This window comes from Lemur catta, chromosome 8 (assembly GCF_020740605.2).
Source record: "Lemur catta isolate mLemCat1 chromosome 8, mLemCat1.pri, whole genome shotgun sequence".
Classification (NCBI taxonomy): Eukaryota; Metazoa; Chordata; class Mammalia; order Primates; family Lemuridae; genus Lemur; species Lemur catta.
The window spans coordinates 6,304,013-6,322,866 of record NC_059135.1 but is presented as its reverse complement, the minus strand read 5'-3'; the positions used below and the strand labels follow the sequence as shown (position 1 = coordinate 6,322,866).

At 51.3% G+C, this 18,854-nt stretch overlaps 1 protein-coding gene across 1 annotated transcript in view; it reads left to right on the top strand.

The window, feature by feature from the left end:
* INPP5D (inositol polyphosphate-5-phosphatase D) overlaps positions 1 to 6,345 on the top strand; it is a 105,531-nt gene extending 99,186 nt beyond the window's left edge. The window contains exons 25-27 of the mRNA XM_045559602.1: positions 151 to 429; positions 3,804 to 4,386; positions 5,186 to 6,345. Coding sequence (XP_045415558.1) covers positions 151 to 429; positions 3,804 to 4,386; positions 5,186 to 5,188 — 865 coding nt within the window. The 3' untranslated portion in view covers positions 5,189 to 6,345. The remainder of the gene's footprint in view (positions 1 to 150; positions 430 to 3,803; positions 4,387 to 5,185) is intronic.
* Positions 6,346 to 18,854: the final 12,509 nt, after the last annotated feature.

The following is an 18,854-nucleotide window of genomic DNA, read 5'->3' as shown; positions in this document are numbered from 1 at the left end:
GGTGGATGGATGGGCAAATCCACTGCCCAAGAAGAGAAGGGGTTGAGAGCCTGAGAGAGCCTGAGGGATATCGGAGGGCACGGTCCAGGGGCTGGCGCTGCCCTCCAGAAGGGAAGCAGTTCCTGAGTCGTGACTCTGTCTTCCCTGCAGGGCCCCTCCATGCGGTGGCTCCTGCGTCACAGAAATCATCAACCCCAACTACATGGGGGTGGGGCCTTTTGGGCAGCCGACGTCCCTGCACGGGAAGCAGACCCTGTCCCCCGACCAGCAGCCCACAGCCTGGAGCTACGACCAGCCACCCAAGGACTCCCTGGGGCCGGGAAGGGGAGACAACCCTCCGACACCTCCCTGCCAGCCGCCCCTATCACCCAAGAAGTTTTCATCCTCAACAGCAAACCGGGGGCCCTGCCTCAGGACACAGGAGTCAAGGTGAGTGACCTCTTCGCTGAGCCCTCTCTCTTCCCTGCTGACAGGGGTCCCCAGGTTTTCCCGCTAGAACAGAACCTCTAAGGGCAGGGATTTGTGTCTGCTTCGCTCACTGCTTATCCTCAGGGCCTGGAACATGACAGGCGCTCAAGATGTGTTTGTGGAATCTCCCATGTCCTAACTCCTTCATGCAACTCGATTTAAAAAAAGAAAAAGGATAGAAGTTTGTAATGATACTGCCCCCCAAAGAGCAACGTCCTATAAAAACTACATTTACTGAAAAATATGTTTCTAGAACCAGTGAACCCTTAGGCATCTTCCACTCCCTGGAGGGCACCGTGGAACAGGGGTGGGATTTCTGTGTAGAGCCCCTCCCAACCTCGGTTCCACTTTCTCTTCTCAACCATGAGCGTCCCTGTTCCCCTGTGTAACTTCCTAGTGTCCCCTGTGGGGGACGATTAGAAGCTGGAACTAGGAATGCAAAAGGGAGGCAGAGCGGCCAGCCTGCAGAGGGACAGGGGTTTGGCCTCGCGCTGTTGGGGAAGCCCAGGAGGTTAGAAAACGCTGACCCGAGTGGAACTGGCCCAGGCAGAAGGACGGGGCCAGAGAGCCGACCAGGCCGGGCGGCCGAGGAATGGCGTCAGCGCTTCCCAAAGCCGTGGCTGCAGGTTATAATGACTTCAGGGGGTTGCTCTCAGCCTCTCCTCCCCTAACACTAGTTCTTTCTCCTTTTCTGCATGAGGACCTGGGTTCCCGGGTTGTTAGAGCCGGCGGAGGGAGTGCTACCCCTCACAGCCCCCCAGCTCCAACCTTCCCGCGCCCAGCCAGGCTCTCCTGTAGACGGAGGAGCAGTTGGCAGTTTTGTTCCTTAAGCTTCTCCTCTAGAAAATGAACAGATGAAAGGAAGGGAGGGAGGAAGAGAAGGACAGGCCAGGACAGGGTTGCCCTGGTGCCCAGCTGTGTCTCTTTACCTCTGGTTTTCAGAATCTGTGATAATATTTTAGACTCTGGTCATTCCCTAAGAAACTCAAGGGAAGGAGAAACAGTTTCCTCCCCTGGAAAACTGAGCACAAAAGCCACTGTGTGGTGGGCATCAGGGTGCCTGTTCGGCAAGGGCCACCTCTTCGACGACCCAGGGAAATGGAGCTCTAAGCAACCACTAAGAACAAGGAGCTTATTTGTTTAAGCAAATGTTTTTAAGTTCCCAAAGTCAGTGGATCTTCTTGAACACAGATTGGTGGGGACAGTGCTCCCTCCAGCCCCATGGGCAACAGTGGCAGATGGGCTTGCATAGCCAAGACAGCAGCCTCCATGCCGGCCTGCACCCCTCTCCGCCGCCCAGGTCCCCGTCTCAGCCTGAGCGAAGGCTGTGGCAAGGGGGTGTCGCCAGCACCATTGACCATCAGTGATTTCCTGCCATTGCCCAGGCCTAAGTGGGGTGACCGGCCATCCTGTTTTGCCCAGTACTGACCCAGTTTTGGCACTAAAAGTCTCACATCCATGGAAACCCTTTAATCCTGGGCAAACAAGGATGACTGTCACCTACACCCTGAGACACGTGGTTAGGAAGAGGACTCTGCTCAGACCCTGGCCAGTGCTTTGCTTGTTTAGAGAAGGAGAGAGACTTGTAGTCTCCCAAGTCTGAGAAGCAGAGTCACTTGCCACAAGAATTAACTCTGTGCCCTGGGTATTGGTTCACTGATTCAACAACTGTGGCCTGCCACGGGAGTCGACTTCCTGTTACCTTTGGTTGGGGACTGAGGCTTATTTTTGCATTTTTTGTGTTGCTCCCAGTCTTCCCCCAGCCTCCCCCGCCTAGCCTTCCCCTCTCCAAGGGTGACAGAAGCTTGCCCCTACGGGGAAGACTCACCGGTCTCTATCTGTCTTGCTCTTCTCCTAGAGGAGTGGGCTTCGGGATCACAAAGAGGTTTGTGCCAGGGCTGTCTTCCTGGGCTGCCCCCAATTCTTTGATGCGAGCCCCTCCTCTCAGTTCAGCCACTGAGAAGGGGAGTCAGGTGTCGGGACCTCTTGCTCCTTCATCTGAAAGCTTTTGGTCGTGGCTGTTTGTGCGCTCCTGCACCCTCTTCTCTGGGCTAACTCACAGCAAAGGCCTCTGAGTGTCCCGTGGGGTGCAGAAGCGGGCCTCGCGTGGAAGGCAGCTTGCCAAAGTCCTGGTTTGAGGCCCTGGCATGTCTAGTTATGCACCTGCTTCCTGGTCTTTCCAAAAACTAATGGGTAAAATCCCTGAGTGTACAGTCAAGCCCCCTTCGGCGCGCCCCCGCGGCTAGCCTGCCCTGAGCCCGACAGCATCTCATTGGCACCTGTGCGAGGACGACATCCCACCTCTGTCCCCTGAGCCCACGCCTGCTCCCTGCTGAGACCTTCGAGCAGCGTCTCCACACACACTCTGTCAGTAACGGGCATCACAGCCCGAACCGCTCGGGTCCCCAGGGACCCACATGTCTTCCCGATGGCGCCTCCTTTTGCAGAAAGCGGGTCCCAGCACGCTCCCCTGGGAGATTTTGCTGTCGGTCAGAAGGTGAAACGTGTTCCCATTCCTCATTCTCACAACCTGCTCCACAGGAAATCACCTCAAGTGAGGGCTGTGATAAGTCGGAAAACCAACCTGCCAAGGCCACTCTTGCCTGCTTTGGGTGACCACATGGAATCCTGTCTCTGCCTGTCAGTCAAACAGGCCTGTCTTCTTGTCACTGGTCTTGGTTTCCCCAAGACTCGCAAATGCCTGAGTTCCCTCTGATTTTCACCAGGACCATTTGTTCTCTCCCACGATGAGTTAAGAGATGAGGGCCACATGACCGGGGGCCCTCCGGGAGAGGACCCCGCGCAGCTGGGGGAATGCGGTGTCAGCTAGGAGCGCCGGCCCCCTGAGCAAGGTCCTTGTTCATGGGGGGAGTGGGGAGGCCAGGAAGGGACGCCTGGTGGCGCAGTGAGGGCAGGGGCTGTGGAGGGCAGCTCACCGGGTGAGGATGGGGGGCTGGCACTGCCGGGCCGCATAGGGTGACGCTTCCGTTTCTCCTGTGAAACCTCCAGTGGGGTCCCCGTGGCTCACTGATGCCCGGATGGGAGTAGTTTTTATGGGAAAAGTTCCCAGGCCAGAACCGAGGTCGCCCATGAGGACAATACCATTAACACAGTACTGTCTCCTTTCCCTTTTTTAATCGGGGTGAAAGGCACATAAGTTTAACCATTTCAGAATGAACAATCTGGTGGCGTTCAGTACATTTCCCAACATTATGCACCTCTGTCTAGTTCCAAAACAGTTTTATCACCCCAGAAGAAAAGCCCAGACCCGTTAAGCTCCGGGAAGGCTCCCCGTGTCCCCTCGCCTGAGCACCCTCTTCCTCGTCTGCCTCTAGGCCCGGCGACCTGGGGAAAAGCGGAGCGGAGGCGCTGCTGCCGGAGGACCCGCCGCTGACGAAGCCGGAGATGTTCGAGAACCCGCTGTACGGGTCCGTGAGCTCCTTCCCCAAGCCGGCGCCCAGGAAGGAGCAGGAATCGCCCAAAATGCTGCGGAAGGAGCCCCGGCCCTGCCCGGAGCCAGGGCTTTTGTCTCCCAGCGGGGCGCTCACCAAAGCCCAGGAAGCTGAGCGCAGCGAGGGGACAGGCAAGCAGGTGCCCGCGCCCCGGCTGCGCTCCTTCACCTGCTCGTCCTCCGCCGAGGGCAAGGCGGCCACCGGGGACAAGAGCCAGGGCAAGCCCAAGGCCCCAGCCAGCTCCCAGGCCCCGGTGCCGGCCAAGAGGCCCATCAAGCCTTCCAGGTCGGAAATGAGCCAGCAGACTCCGCCGGCCCCGACGCCGCGGCCTCCCCTGCCCGTCAAGAGCCCGGCGGTCCTGCACCTGCAGCGCTCCAAGGGCCGGGACTACCGCGACAGCAGCGAGCTCCCACACCCCGGCAAGCACCGGACGGAGGAGGGGCCGCTCAGCAGGACGGCCGCACAGGTGTGTGCCCAGCCGCCCGGGGCTCGCGTGCACGTGTGTGCGCACGTGGGCGTGTGGTCGTCCCGAGAGCTGCTCCATGCGAAAGGGCTGGAGTCAGGATTTGAACCCAGGCCCCTCTGTTCCCCAGACCCCTGAGCCCGCACTGCCTCTGCGGCAGTTGTTGAAAGGGGCGGAGGAGGGGTGGTACCCCTCTCAGGCCTGGAGGAATCCGGCTCCGTGGAGAAAAGCAGCCTGGATCATTTAGAGTTCATTGCCACCGTCATTAGCATCAGTATCTAAAATTTCCCCAGTGCTTTAGAGACTTCAGACACAATATCCCCTTCCTCCCTATAAAATAGATTTCTTTTTATAGGAAATGAATGAGCAAATGAATATAGCAAAATGAATAGTGATTAGGAACAGACGCTGGAGCCAGACTGCTGGATTTAAATCCTAGCTCTCCCCCTCTGGCTCTGGGCCTTGGGCCTCAGTTTACTCATCTGTAAAAAGGTGCTTCATAAATGTATAGGGAGAATTACATTTTATCATAGACTACTGTGTATTATTACTATATGTTATCATTTATATAGAAGTCATATAGTACATGTAATTTTGTATGTTATGTATACATATTGCCTGTATGTATATATTAATGTATATTAGAACATATGTAAAGTGCTTAGAACAGCATGTGCTGGCTCTTTTCAGCTGCTTGTCCAAGGAAGCCCGACCTAGCCCATAGCATACCGGGACAGGGGACCACTTAGTTAAATGCAGCTGGTGACATCAGCCCTGACAGCCCTTCTGTTCTTTCCCGCAGTGAAGCCCTTGGTGCGCTGCCGGCGAGTTGGGAGCCCAGAGGAGCAGCCCGACGGCCCCAGGACCCCTTCCCGGCCCTCTGGCTGGCTCCTCCCACTAGCTTCCTACGCAAGGCTTCGTGTTTTCCAGCAAAGGGCCCGGCTTCCATGTGGTCCAAGGAGTGCACCGCCTGCAAAACTTGGCGCCACATGCTGAAGTTAGGACTGCACACCCCAGACAGGCAACAGCCCACCTGGGGCCCCAGCTTGACCTTGGTACTTGGGACCCCGGTGCCTTGTCTGGGTCACCATTTTGAAGAAAGGAACTGAAGAGCTGATTTGAAGGTGGAGATATAAATAATAATAATATTAATAATAATAACAGCCACATGGATCGAGCACTCACCGTGTGCCAAGTGCCGTGCTAAGTGTTTTATGAACATTACGTCAGGACAACCTCAGGAGTGGAGTCTCCAGCCAACTAAAACCACGTGCCCAAACCCACCGGTTCAAGACGGCGTGTGTCCGGAGGGGTTTGGACAAAGCATTAAGAAGGCCAGTGCCCTGGAGCCAGACAAGGGTACAAAGATTCTGTTCTATCCAGCATCAGTGATGTTAGCTGCTTTGGCTAAAGCCCGGGGTGGGGGTGGGGTGGGGGGTTCTGGCAAAGCTGGGTGAGGGCAGGGACCTGCCTGGCTTCTCAGTTCCTCCATGGAAGGAGCAGGAAAATCAGCTCCTACTCCCCGGCAGAGAGATCTGGCCTCAGCCTGGGCTGCAGATGCCGAGGCCTGTGCCGGGTTCCTCACGCCCTCCTAGAGGTGGGCAGCCAGCCGTGGGCTGAGCCAAACCCCCGACACTTATCCCATCCTGCTAGCAGAAGAGTCTTTGCTGTTGCTCCCAAAGGCGGAGCTCCCTGGCCCGGCCACCAGGGAGGACAGGCCTCTCAGCCCCAGGCTCTCAGCATAGCGCAGCTTTTTCCTCCAAGCTCTGTGGCTTTCAGCTCCGCTTCCTTGGATTCTAGGAGACTAGATTGGTGATGTCCTTCCTTGTGTTGCTATTTGACATAACAGTTAATGTAGGGAACCAAGTCCAGAGGTGTGTGTGAGTCCAGGAGAACAGGTACGCGCCCCACATTCCCACAGGTGTCGTCTGTGTGACCAATAAATTGTGCCTTTCTCACTCAGCTCCCGTCTCTGTGGCATTTTTTTTCTCTGACATTCAGAGCTGCAGACACATTTCTAGACTGCAGGGCCCACAGAGCAGCAGCCCAGGGAGGGGAGGCAGCTGAGGGTTCGTGGTGGTGACCGGCAGGCATTGCCCTGACTGGATGGGACACCACAGAGCCAGCTTGGAGCAGGGCCTGGGCCAGGAACAGGTGTGGACCTCTTCCATAGGCACACCTTCCTGGGACTGTGCGCACCCTGCAGCCACCTAACTCCCAAAAGCATCCCCACAACACCTGCTGTCTTGCAGCCCACAAGCACTTGAGAGCATCCCCCAGCCCAGAGTCCCAGAGGTGCAGTGCAAGGTGTGGTGGCCCTACCTCGGGCTGCTCGGCCTCTGCTTCTGTCACAGACATCAGGCCTGGGCTCCAGGCAGAGCATGAGGGAGCAGTGTCCTTGAGCAGTGTCCTTGGCAGCAAACCATTCACTGCCCAGCCACAGTGCCACGTGGAGCCCACTGGGACCAGCATTCCTCACCTCTACTCAGGTGGGATCCCCCAGCCTGCAGGTTCACTTCCTGGTCTCCATGTGGAACCCAGTCCAAGTCCCCAGGCCCCAGCCTTCTGATTGAGCAGAGCAAGGGCCAGGGTGGAGGCAGAGCTGGGGACACCCAGACATTCCTCAGGCCCTCCAGCACCAGAACCAAGAACTGAAGACTGGGGCACGGATGCCCATGGCCCCTGGGGAACACACTGGCTGCCAGGGTGGGCTGGCTGGATGTGCCAGGTGCCTGCAAGCTGCTCGCCCACAGGGAGAGCAAAGAGCTGGAGCCCCCATGCCTGCTTGGGATGGGTGTCCAGGCGTTCCCCACTGTTTCTGCGGGTTCCCAGGAGAAGCAAGCAGGGAAGTGGCAGCATGGGGCGTGCCTTGTGCCCACATCTTCTGCTCTGACTTCTAGTCACCTGAGCAAATGCAGTGCCTTTGTCTCTCTTCCCCCACAGTCCAACCCAAGTCTGCTGTGAGGACCTGGCTTTGCACATGGATGGACAACGGGAGTCCACCCACTCCCCAGAACCGGACACACTGTGGACTTTAGGAATTTTCATCCTTGTCCTTTCAACCTCTCAGCCCTGTCCCTACCCCAGAGGTCCCTGAGCACATTTCTCCTTTAGCTCTGGGCTGCCACCATCTCCTGGGGTCCACTCCACCCAGATCTCTCTCCTGTCTCTCCTTCCTGACAATTCTAGGCTCCCAGAAACCCAGTCCCCACCATGGCAGGGTGAGGGGGGAACAGACATTCCCACCTCTTTATCACCTAAGTGACGCACCTCCATCTTCTTCAAGCTCCATAACCAAGTAGGCAGATCAATTAATGAGCTTTCCTTACCAAAGTGTCCCCTGCCCCTAAAATGAGTTCTATCTGCCCTGAGACGGCAGGCACTCTACAGTCACTTTTTTTTTAAGAAGCAAAATTTTCCTTCTTTGCATGACTACATGAAAGCTGGTTGGAAGCTGCAGATTCTGTGCCAATAGGAAGGTGTTGTTTTCATAACGGACAGTCCCTAGTAGCAGCTCATTCCTGATCTCTCACCCCTTGGGTGGAGGGCAGCGGCTGCAGCTCCTCCCCACCCTTGGGGACGGGTCAGCCATGCCAGCTCCTCCTCCCTCCTGGGTTTCAGATGTTTGTCCATGCCACTAGTTTCCATCCCAATAGGAGGGAAATTAGTCATTCAGAAAAGCTCTCTCCCCCAGCTACCTTCCCTAACCCCAGCCTACCAGGTTCTCATCCTCACATATTCCTAAAATAGCTCCTTTCTCTGGCAAACTAATTTCCATGGAGACCCAGCTATGGGAAGGCCCAGAAGCTTCCTGCAAGGCAATGAGCTCAGCTCTCAGCCTTCACTCCAGCAGAGACCCTTTATAATGCAAATGTCTGGTCTCACCCCACAGACCGGCCCCCCCATTCCACTTTGGGGATCTGCACTGGCCGAGACAGCCCTGGCAGGCGGAGCCCAGGTGCAGACTGTGTACTCTCTCCTTGTTTTCAGTGGGGCAGCTGGTTTGCACTGCTCAGTTCTCTCCTAGGCCACAGCAGACCGAACCACTGGGCGTCAGTGAGTGCTCACACCAGGGTGCACAGCTCATGCACTCAATCACACACATGCTGATGGCATGAGTTGGAGCTCGGGGGGTTGGCACTTTTACTGAAGGAAACCTGGGGAGAGGGTGTATCCTGGGCTGTGGGGTCTGACAGATGGGGTTTAAATATATCGTCTTTTCGTTTCCTGAAACTATGATTTCACACAGGCCATTCAGCTTTTTTTGAGCCTCAGTCTCCTCATCTATAAAATGGATGGATGGTACCTTCTGCCTGGTGTGATTGGCAGGATTCAAGGAGCCCATGTCTGCAAAGCCCTGGCTCAGTGCCCAGTGTGTCGTGCAGGGTCCATTGAATGTCATCCCCTTCCCTCTCCCTGGGAGACAAGAGCCACTTCTGACCTGGGCCTTTGCCAACTGTAAGAATATCCAAGAAGGTGAAGGCAAGAGTGTGAGCAAAGAAGAGAGGCAGGAAATCCAGGGGCAACTTGAGGCTGTGAAAGGCCTTAAAGGTCTTAAAGGCTTTAAAGGGAACCAGTTGAGCCCAAGTGGGCTCATCGAGGCCAAGGAGGGGCTAATGGAGGCCCGTGGGCTAGTTCAGGCCAGCAGCATCTACTGGCATCTACTGGGCAGGGGCCAGGGATGCCGCCAACCAGTGCACAGGACAACACTTCTTTCCCTGGGTCTTCGGATGCCTGTTACAATCTGTCACCAGGAATCCTGTCCAGCCGCCGATGGACTAGAACGAAGCAATGTAAGCTGGGACAAGCACGCCTCCGCTTTGCAGGCAGCTCCCGGGGGGAACTCACCCACCGGGAACTGGACAGGGCTTCTCAGCCTTGGCACTACTGACATTTGGGCTGGATGGGTCCTTGGCGTGGGGCTGCCCTGTGCACAGTTCAGCAACATCCCCAGCCTCTGCCCACTAGACGCTAGTAGCCCCCAGACATTCATTGCTAAATGCCCCCAGTTTGGAGAGGGTGGCAAAATCACCCCTAGAAGTGAACAACCGCCATGGAGCTCTTCTGAGAAAGGGTTCTTCGTGTTGAAGGTGAGGACACTGATTCTGGCAGTTAACACACACGAAAGGGGAAAGTGGGAGGAAGCAGGTGCTCCCCATCTGCAATGTCACCAGGCCAGCGGGCTCCTTCTGTTTCAAAGAGCAAAGGCCGGGGCGGGGGGGCGGTCACCTGAGGGATGGGTCCGCCACCAGAGTGCATGGAAGTGAGGAAGCCTTGGCTGTCAGGACGTGGGAGCCCCTTGAAGCCCGAGCCAGCCCTGGGGCCCCGGCATCTTGTGCTCCTGTTGGAAGCCTGGTGGCTGTCACTGCGGTGTCCACTCTGCGGCTCCTCCCCTCTGTTTTGTCCCCAGCTGGTCCTCACCCTCTGTGTATGAGTCCCTCTCTTGGTACATTCTGCATTTAACACTACTGGGGAGGCTGGTTTGGGTTCGGTAAATCTCCACCTGCCTTATTAGTTTGGGTTCCCCAGAAACGGACTCTGAGACGAAGATTCAAGTGCAAGGAAAGTGGGAGTGACCCAGGAAACACTACAGTGCCGAGGGAATGGGGACTTGAGGCGGGGAGGGAAGGAAGCCATAGAGACGTCCTTATGAGCAGGTAGCCGCTGTGCCCAACTGGGTTTCCTGCGCAAGCGCCAGCATGGAGTACACACCTGCGCTACCCCGTCCGAAGAGGAGAGAGCTGGGAGTGTGCTGGTGTGTCAACTCATGAGTCACAGCTAAGGGCTGCCTCGGGCAGGGGTGTTAATTCCTCAGCTCTTCTGGCCTGTGTAGCAAAGCCGATTCTCAAGGCCAGAGAGAGGCCTCGGGCCTAAAGAGTGGCAGGCGGGAGTGGGACTGCCACGCAGCTTTGGCACAACCGGACAGAGTTCTAGTGCCAGGCCACAGGCCACTGGCTGTGGGGGCTGGGCCCAAAAGGAAGGAAGGATGGATGGATGGAAAGAAAGTGAGCAGGTGAATGGTCAGGTGAAAACACCTGCCCGAAGCTGCTTGTTTGCCGTGTGCAAAGGTCAGCTGAAAACAGCTGACCTGTATGGAAGTCGTTAAAGAAATTAGCAAAGGCCCCTGACCCTTTGCACATATCCTTGGAAATAAATGTGGGAGGAACTTAGCTGAGGAGGCCATTTTTCTTCTTCAGACTTTGGCCTCTCTCCTTCTCTCAAGACACTATGTGTTTTGAGTAATTATTCATTCCTTCGCTACCGAGCTCAGGAGCGAAGAGCAGCCACAAGTGGTGACCCCGACAAGATTCAGGAATCCGCGCAGCCAGTGGGCGTTTTCGTCATCCGGACTGCAAGGGGAATCATCCCGGTAAGGGACAGTCCCGCCGCTGCTTTGGGAAAGGGACCTACGCGTGTAGTTTCAGAAGGGGATTTCTAACATGGGGCAAGAGCTGACAAAAGATCAGCGAATCTATCTGTGCACTTTGCAGCGACTCGTTTGTTTTGTTTTGTATTTAACTTTTTTCTTTTCCGCACCCCCACCCACCCAGCCAGGTCGGGCGCAGCGACTCTTAAAAGCTGCTCCGTGTTCTGTTGAACCCAAAGCCTTCCAGCAGCTCTTGTGTGCAGTAAGGCAACATTGCCCCAAGTTCCCAGATGAGGGCATGTTAGATTTAGAACTCTGGGAGGGAGTAGGGAAGCTTTTTAAGAAGAATTTTGGGTACAGGGTTCCTGTGCCCCTTGCCAAGTTATCTACATGGAGCCTGGGGCAAATCCATTGGCTCCTCCTTCTCCTCCATCATCCATTGGCTCCTCCTCCCTCCCCTCCCCTCCCCCCTGCCCCCATTCTCTCCACCACTGCATTCTGTAGTTCAACAGGAGATCTCTATTCCTCCCCTGGTAAACCATCCAGTTTTCAACACTGTCTATGAGAGGGCCAATCTTTATGGGGACGAGATTTGCTAGAACAATGGAATCTTCTTCTAACTACCCAGCCTTTTCAATAGGGGCCACTGCTCAGGTGCATCCAATACAACCCACACCTTTACAGTGGATTACTACAAGCAGTGATCAACCCCATTCCAGATGCTGGAATTAGCAAAGATGTTTAAGCAGCTATTATAACTACACTCAAGGGCATAAAGGAAAATACTCTTGAAACAAACACAAAGATAGGAAATCTCAGCAGAGAAATAGACACTTTAAAAAGGCAACCCAGAAGGTGAGGAGAGACTGGGAGGGATGAGGGATGAAAAATTACCTGTTGGGTACAATGTACACTATTTGGGTGATGGGTACACTAAAAGCTCAGACTTTACCACTATGTGATATATCTGTGTAAAAAAAACTCCATTTGTATTCCCTAAATCTATTGAAATAAAAAAATTTTGTTTAAAAAGAACGAAGGTCGGCTGGGCGTGGTGGCTCACGCCTGTAATCCTAGCCCTCTGGGAGGCCGAGGCGGGTGGATTGCTCGAGGTCAGGAGTTCGAGACCAGCCTGAGCGAGACCCCGTCTCTACTAAAAATAGAAAGAAATTATCTAGCCAACTAAAAATATATATAGAAAAAATTAGCCAGGCATGGTGGCGCATGCCTGTAGTCCCAGCTACTCGGGAGGCTGAGGCAGGAGGATCACTTAAGCCCAGGAGTTTGAGGTTGCTGTGAGCTAGGCTGATGCCACGGCACTCACTCTAGCCCGGGCAACAAAGTGAGACTTTGTCTCAAAAAAAAAAAAAAAAAAAAAAGAATGAAGGTAAAGACATTTCAGATAAAACAGAATGTGATGCTATCAGATCTACTCCAAAAATTACTAAAGGAATTTCTTCAGACTGATAGGATAGAACAGGTGGAAACTCAGCTTCAGAAATGAATGAAAAGCACTGGAAACAGTTAATGTATGGATAGGCATGAAAGACTTTCTCAATTTTTTAAAAATATGACTAAAGAAATAATCAACATTTTAACATTTTATTGCAGGGTTTAGAATGTATACAGGTGTCATAGCTATGACAATTGTAGCATAAAGGACAGAAGGGTGTAAACAGAGCTGTATGGTTGCAAGTTTTTTATGTTTTCCGTGAAGCGCAGCCATATTGACTCTAAATAGGCTGTGATATATATTTTAATCTCTAGAGCAAGCGCTACAAAAGGGGGATGCTTGGGAAGCTGTGCTTCTGCTGGTCCTCTCTGATTCCACATGCATATTTCTGGTCTTCTGCCCCTGTTCTGTCCCATTCTGGACCCTGCCTCAATTCCTTCACTCCCCAAAACACCACTAAGAAAAGGCCGTGTGTAAGGCAGATGTCACTGGAAACTTGGAGCAATGAATGGTTGCTGCATCATAGAACAAAAAGCCAACAATTTATGAACAACGATTAGACTTCTTTGTACTTAAAATTCTTCAATCACCAAGCCACCAGAAATTTCTCTCTCTTTTTTTTTTATTTCAGCTCATTATGGGGGTACAAAAGTTCAGGTTATATATATTGCCCATACCCTCCCATCCCCCCGAGTCTGAGCTTCAAGCGTGTCCATTCCCTAGACAGTGCACATCGCACTCATCAAGTAGGTATACACCCATCCCTTCCCCTCAGCCCCCACCTCTGTCCGATACCCAATTGGTGTTATTCCCAAATGTGCACTTAGATGATGATCAGGGAAACCAGTTTGCTGGTGAGTACATGTGGTGCTTATTTTTCCATTTTTGGGATACTTCATTTAATAGAATGGGTTCCAACTCTCTCCAGGAGAACCAAAGAGATGCCATATCACCGTTATTTCTTATAGCTGAGTAATATCCCATGGTATACATATTCACCAAGACAAGACCAGCTCTCCAAGAAGTACTCAAAACAGAGTTACACACAGACCAGCACAAGAAAGACCCACGAATATAAAACTACTCAAGAGGAGAAATTTCTCTTTGATCTACTTCCTCTGAGCTCCCCATGCCCCCTGCACTTGCCCTCCCCCTCCTGAGAACTCTCCACGATCTTATTTTGTCCTGCTGAGCAACAAGATTCTCTGTCTATTCAAAGCCCACCCTGCTGCCCATGCTTGGGGGTGTGTGGGAAGGTGTCATCACTTCACAACAGCCATGGCCTTTAAGATGTTCTACTGCAGGCCCAGCGTGGTGGCTCATGCCTGTAATCCTAGCAACTCTGAGAGGCCAAGGTGGGAGGATCAGCCGAGGTCAGGAGTTTGAGACCACCCTGAGCAAGAGCAAGACCCCATCTCTACTAAAAAAAAAATAGAAAGAAATTATCTGGACAGCTAAAAATATATATATGTGGGAAAAAAAATTAGCCGGGCATGGTGGCACATGCCTGTAGTCCCAGCTACTTGAGAGGCTGAGGCAGAAGGATTGCTTGAGCCCAGGAGTCTGAGGTTGCTGTGAGCTAGGCTGATGCCACGGCACTCTAGCCCGGGCAACAGAGTGAAGACTCTGTCTCAAAAAAAAAAAAAAAAGATGTTCTACTGCAAAAAGACAATTTCTCTCTGAAAAATTCCAGTACCAGCTTTTAAACCCATTTTTCTTCCTTCCTACGTGTAAATAGACCACTGAGGCATCTCCTGGCTCCCTTCTCTATTAAACAGCAAATAAGCTCGGATCCAGACTCCCACAATCCACTTGCCCAGGCTCTGAGCCAAACAAGAGCCTTAGAGGCATCAAAGCCCACCGTCAATGGCTACTGTTACTAAAGTATGCCTCCTGGGGTCCCACTCCCCACCCCAAGTGCCTTATTTTTTCACTCAAAATATACATTAAGTACTCTCTGCATGCTAGTCATGCAGTGCTTGTCATATTACATACATAACTCCCTCTAAGATAAATTTCTCTGAAGGCTGCTAAGAGGATAAAAAATATTATCTTCATATCATGTCCTTGTTACTTGTAAAGACTGGGCCACCTTAGGGCCAGTTTAAGAAACCCAAGCCTGACTTACAAGCTTTGCGCCAGTCATCTTTTGCTGCGTAACAAACAGCCTCAAAACTGAAAACAATGACAACACTTATTTTGCACACAAATCTGCAACTTGGGCAGGGCTTGTTGGGGACAGCTTGTCTCGGCTCCACTCAGCATCACTGGGTGTACTTGAAGGTGGGGGCTGGAACCATATGAAGGTTCATTCCTTGCAAGTCTGCTGGTTGATGTCAGCTCTCGAGGGGACCTCAGGGTCCCTCTCGAGGGACCACAGCTGGGCTGGGCTGTGGCTGGAACATGTACGTGTGGTTTTGCCATGTGACTCTCTGGCTTCCTCACAACACTGTGGCTGGGTTCTAGGAGCCAGGAGGGAGAAAGATAGAGATAGAGAGAGAGAGAAAAAAAAAATGGGAACCAGGTGGAAGCCATATCATTTTTTTTTTTTTTTTTGAGGCAGGGAGTGCTCTGTCACCCAGGCTAGAGTGCAGTGGCTCGATCATAGCTCACTGCAGCCTCAAACTGCTGGACTCAAGTGATGCTCTTGTCTCAACCTCATGAGTAGCTGGGACTACAGGCACGTATCACCATGCTTGGCTAATTTAAAAAAAAATTTTTTTTTGTAGTGATGAAGTCTTGCTGTGTTGCCCAGGCTGGTCTTGAGCTCCTGGCCTCAAGCGATCCTCCTGCCTTGGCCTCCAAAGTGCTGGGATTGCAGGCGTGAGCCACCATGCCCATCCCCTATCATCTTTTATGCCCTGGTCCCTGAAGTCACGTGGAATCACTTCTGCTTCTATTTGAAGCAAGCTCATGCTCAAGGGGGAGGGGACTATACTCTAGCTTTGGATGGGCGAAATGGCAAAGAACTTGCAGACAGGTTTCAAAACCCCCATAGCCTTGAACAGAAATGTTGATCAAAACTGACAGTTTTTCTGATGGGCTATAAGGAGAGGAAAGTCACACTGCACAAATCCACAGAAAGCTTCTTTAAAATCCTCATTGCCTGTCTTTCTCCCAGAGAACTTCATGACAGCCCAGCTGCCCCACTCCCCACCCATCTCCCTCACGCCCTCTCTCTGTCCTGGCTCCTGCCCCCGGCCCCGTTTTATAACGTGAAGTTGAGACTCACACCTTTCCCCGTTCTCCATAGTCCACCTCTACCTATTCCCGTCAATGGAACCAACAGTCTTTCCTCTGTAGAAGGGTAGAAGGGGGCAGGTTGCTACTGTTTAATATTTTTCACTTATGTGTATATATATGTGTGCATGTATACACATATACACATTTATATATTTGAAAATAAACCCAATCATTTTAACTTAGTAATTAAACTAAATTAACCCCGTAAATTAACCCCGTGATTTGGATAGACTAGACGTTTCTGCCTACACGTAACCCATGAATAAAGGGATGCACGTGGATGCACAGGAATCAGGGCACAATTAAGACAGACCTTGAAAAGACTACACAGAGGTGCAGGCAGAGCTTAGAGAACCAGCAAGGGAGGTTGAGGCATGCAGGGACCAGCGACAGCAGGAAGCCATCACCTCCCTGAGATCTGAGGGGGGTTCCCCAAGACCATGAGAGCTGGAGCCCAGGAAGACTGACCCCGGCCAAAAGATGCAGCCATTAAAGAAACCAAAAATGGCAGGGAGGCAGGAAAGTTGTGGGCTAAAGTTAACTTGACCTCTCTCTTCTCCTGCTCTTTTATCCCCTGCTGGTTCCTCCCTTTGGCCAAACCCAACCAGAATGCAGAGGTCAAGGGAGCTGCGGTGGTGTCCTCAGGGGTCAGCCTCCGACCCACAGCACGTTGACAAGGGCAGAGAAGGGATGGGGAGGAAGACCGACAGGTGGAGAAAACCCAGCACAACTTGTTTCAAAAATGAGTAAGATCATCTTTTGAGGGCAACGCTTTCAAACTACACATACACTGGGAGTACAGGGTGGGGGGTGCACATGTCCAAACAATTAAGAAAAACAGTGACAGCAATTGGCATGACAGTCATTCTTAATTACACTAGCTAACGAAGTGGAATTCCTGGCATGACTTAGCCCAAAGTGATTTATATTTGGCTTGGAAAGCAGAATGGTTTTTATAACAGATTTTTCTAATTATGTTTTGCTTATGTTAATATGAGGATTTGATTCCCCAAGTAAATACCACCTGATCACAAAGCAGCATGGCTCAGAAGTATGCTGAGCACCAGGTGGAAGCCAGGCTGGGATTTCACAATTTGCTGCACATGATGCAGAAGTATCTGGAAGTTTTTGCTTTTGTTTTCTGGGGGCTGCTCTCACCAACTCATTAGTAAAAGCATTCAGAGCAGCTACTCCATCCCATGCAGCTTCTGGATTTTCCAAAGATAAAGATCCCCAAACTTTGCATAAAAATCACCTGGGGAACCTGCTAAATGCAGATTCCAGGGCCCTGCTGGGATGATTGAGTCTGTCTGTGTGGTGCCTGGGAATCTGCATTTCAGCAAGCATTCCTGGTCCTTCCCATGCTGGTGGTTAGGGCATCCCATTTGGAGAAACGCTGGTCAAAGTTTAGATCCGTGGATTCCTACTCAATGGAGGCAAAGTGGTGTGATAGATGAAGTTGGGGAATGACTAAGAGCCAGATCTGGGTTCAAATCCTAACCTCGCCATTAATTAGTCGAGGCAAGTTACCCTCTGACTGTCATTTGTGAGAAGGGTAATAACTTCAGAGTGTTGGAAAGATTGGAGATAATAAATGAAAACTGCAAATCGGGGCTAATATATACTGGCTCTCACTATTTGTACCCACAAGCTTCCTGAGTGAGCCTTTCTTGAAATGACTGGGTTCAGAGAGTCCTACCTTTGAAGGCCCGTGAGGATGGCCCCTGTGAGACCAGCCGGTCTGACACCCAGCATGAGCATGGTCTCCTTGTCATCATCGGGTGCCATCCTGAGATACCGTGTTCCATAGATTTCATGGTTTTTGAGGCTCACTCTTTCCTTGTTTCCACTCATGAAATTATTATTCATCCTGCAGCATATGGACAACAGGTTTTTACCCATTCTCTCTTACTGTTGGCATCTTACCATTCAACAATATGGTGTTAACAAAAAATATTAAAACTAGCTGTCTTAGATTTTTGGTTCTGGTTCACAATGTTGCATAATGAAAACGAAAATCTTCCCCACAGTCCCAGTGGTGCAGAAACATGCAGAAATGACTCTAAATATAGACTCCCAGATGACAGAGAGGTTGTTTTATGTCATTCTGTGATTTCTTTTTCACAGCATGTTCCATGCGCTGGAATAAAAATTTTTAATGAAGTCAGAATGATAAATTTAAGGGAACCTTTGCTCTTTGTTCATTGCAAAATACATTTTGTTGCCATTTAATTTGCTGTGCACCTTGGCATTAGACTCCAAGCAGCAAAATCAAACTCAGACCTCGCAATGCAATAGTGTGATTATGCTCAGATTCTAACTACCAATGCATGTCTTTCCTAGTCTTTTACTCACTCAACTTGCAATGAATAAATGTAAAAAGTTTCCAATTGCTCCTCTTAAATCCCCCTAATTGGATGTAAGAGTATGTGATAATATGTGACTTGAGGAATATTTTACATAATGTAATTACTAATCCTAGGTGACATATAATAAGCTTCCAAATTTTTTGTCAATAAATAGCATAAGAATACTGATTATAATGGAGAATAAATTTTAACTGCAAGCTGTTCCAAACAAGCTACTCAAAACTTTTACTTATAACTTAGGGACAAAATCTACAGGAACTTATTAATGACTGTAAAATTTAATCTAGTTGCTGGACCTTTGCTTCTCAAACTTAGTTGTACATAAGAATCACTTGAGGAACCGGTCTTAAAAAAGCAGGTTCTGGGACTGTCCACAAGGAATTTGATTCAGCAGCTGGGTGGAGGTGGGGGGGAATGCAGAGTGAAACCTGGAAATATGCATTTTAAACAGCTCCCCAGGTGATGCTGATGTAGCTACTGAGGACTAGCTAGTCCATTTCTCCTAGAGGTGTTCTCTCTTCCTCATTCGTACCTGCCCAATCTCTCACCTGTGAGCAGATACAGGTGTGTGTCCAAGATTAAGGAATACTCTGCCATCTCTTGAACTTCTCTTGGGTTGGCCACATGACAGTTTACTCAGGAATAAGGTAAATTCACTCAAATCCAGTAGGTTTTCCATCTCAGGGATTGCTTGAAGAGGCTCTAGTGCTGGTGGAGCGGATGCCTTTGGGCCAAATAAACATGCACCCTCTCGAGCATCCTCTGTTGGATCCTCACTACTCTGTAGGGTGGGTCCTGTGTGTGTTTCATAGAGGAAGAAACCAAGGTTCAGGGGGTTGGGGCACTTGGCACAAGTCCCATAGGAAAGACAGAGAACCAAGTCTCGAGGCCGCGTCTTGAGTCTGCGAACCATTCTTTTCAAATACTTGTCAAGAGTTTGGTTGAATACAAGCCAGGATATGCGGAGGTGGGTTAAGCATTTTACATATTAAAAAAAAACTCTAATTACCTCTTGGAATTAATTTTCTATATAAGAGGA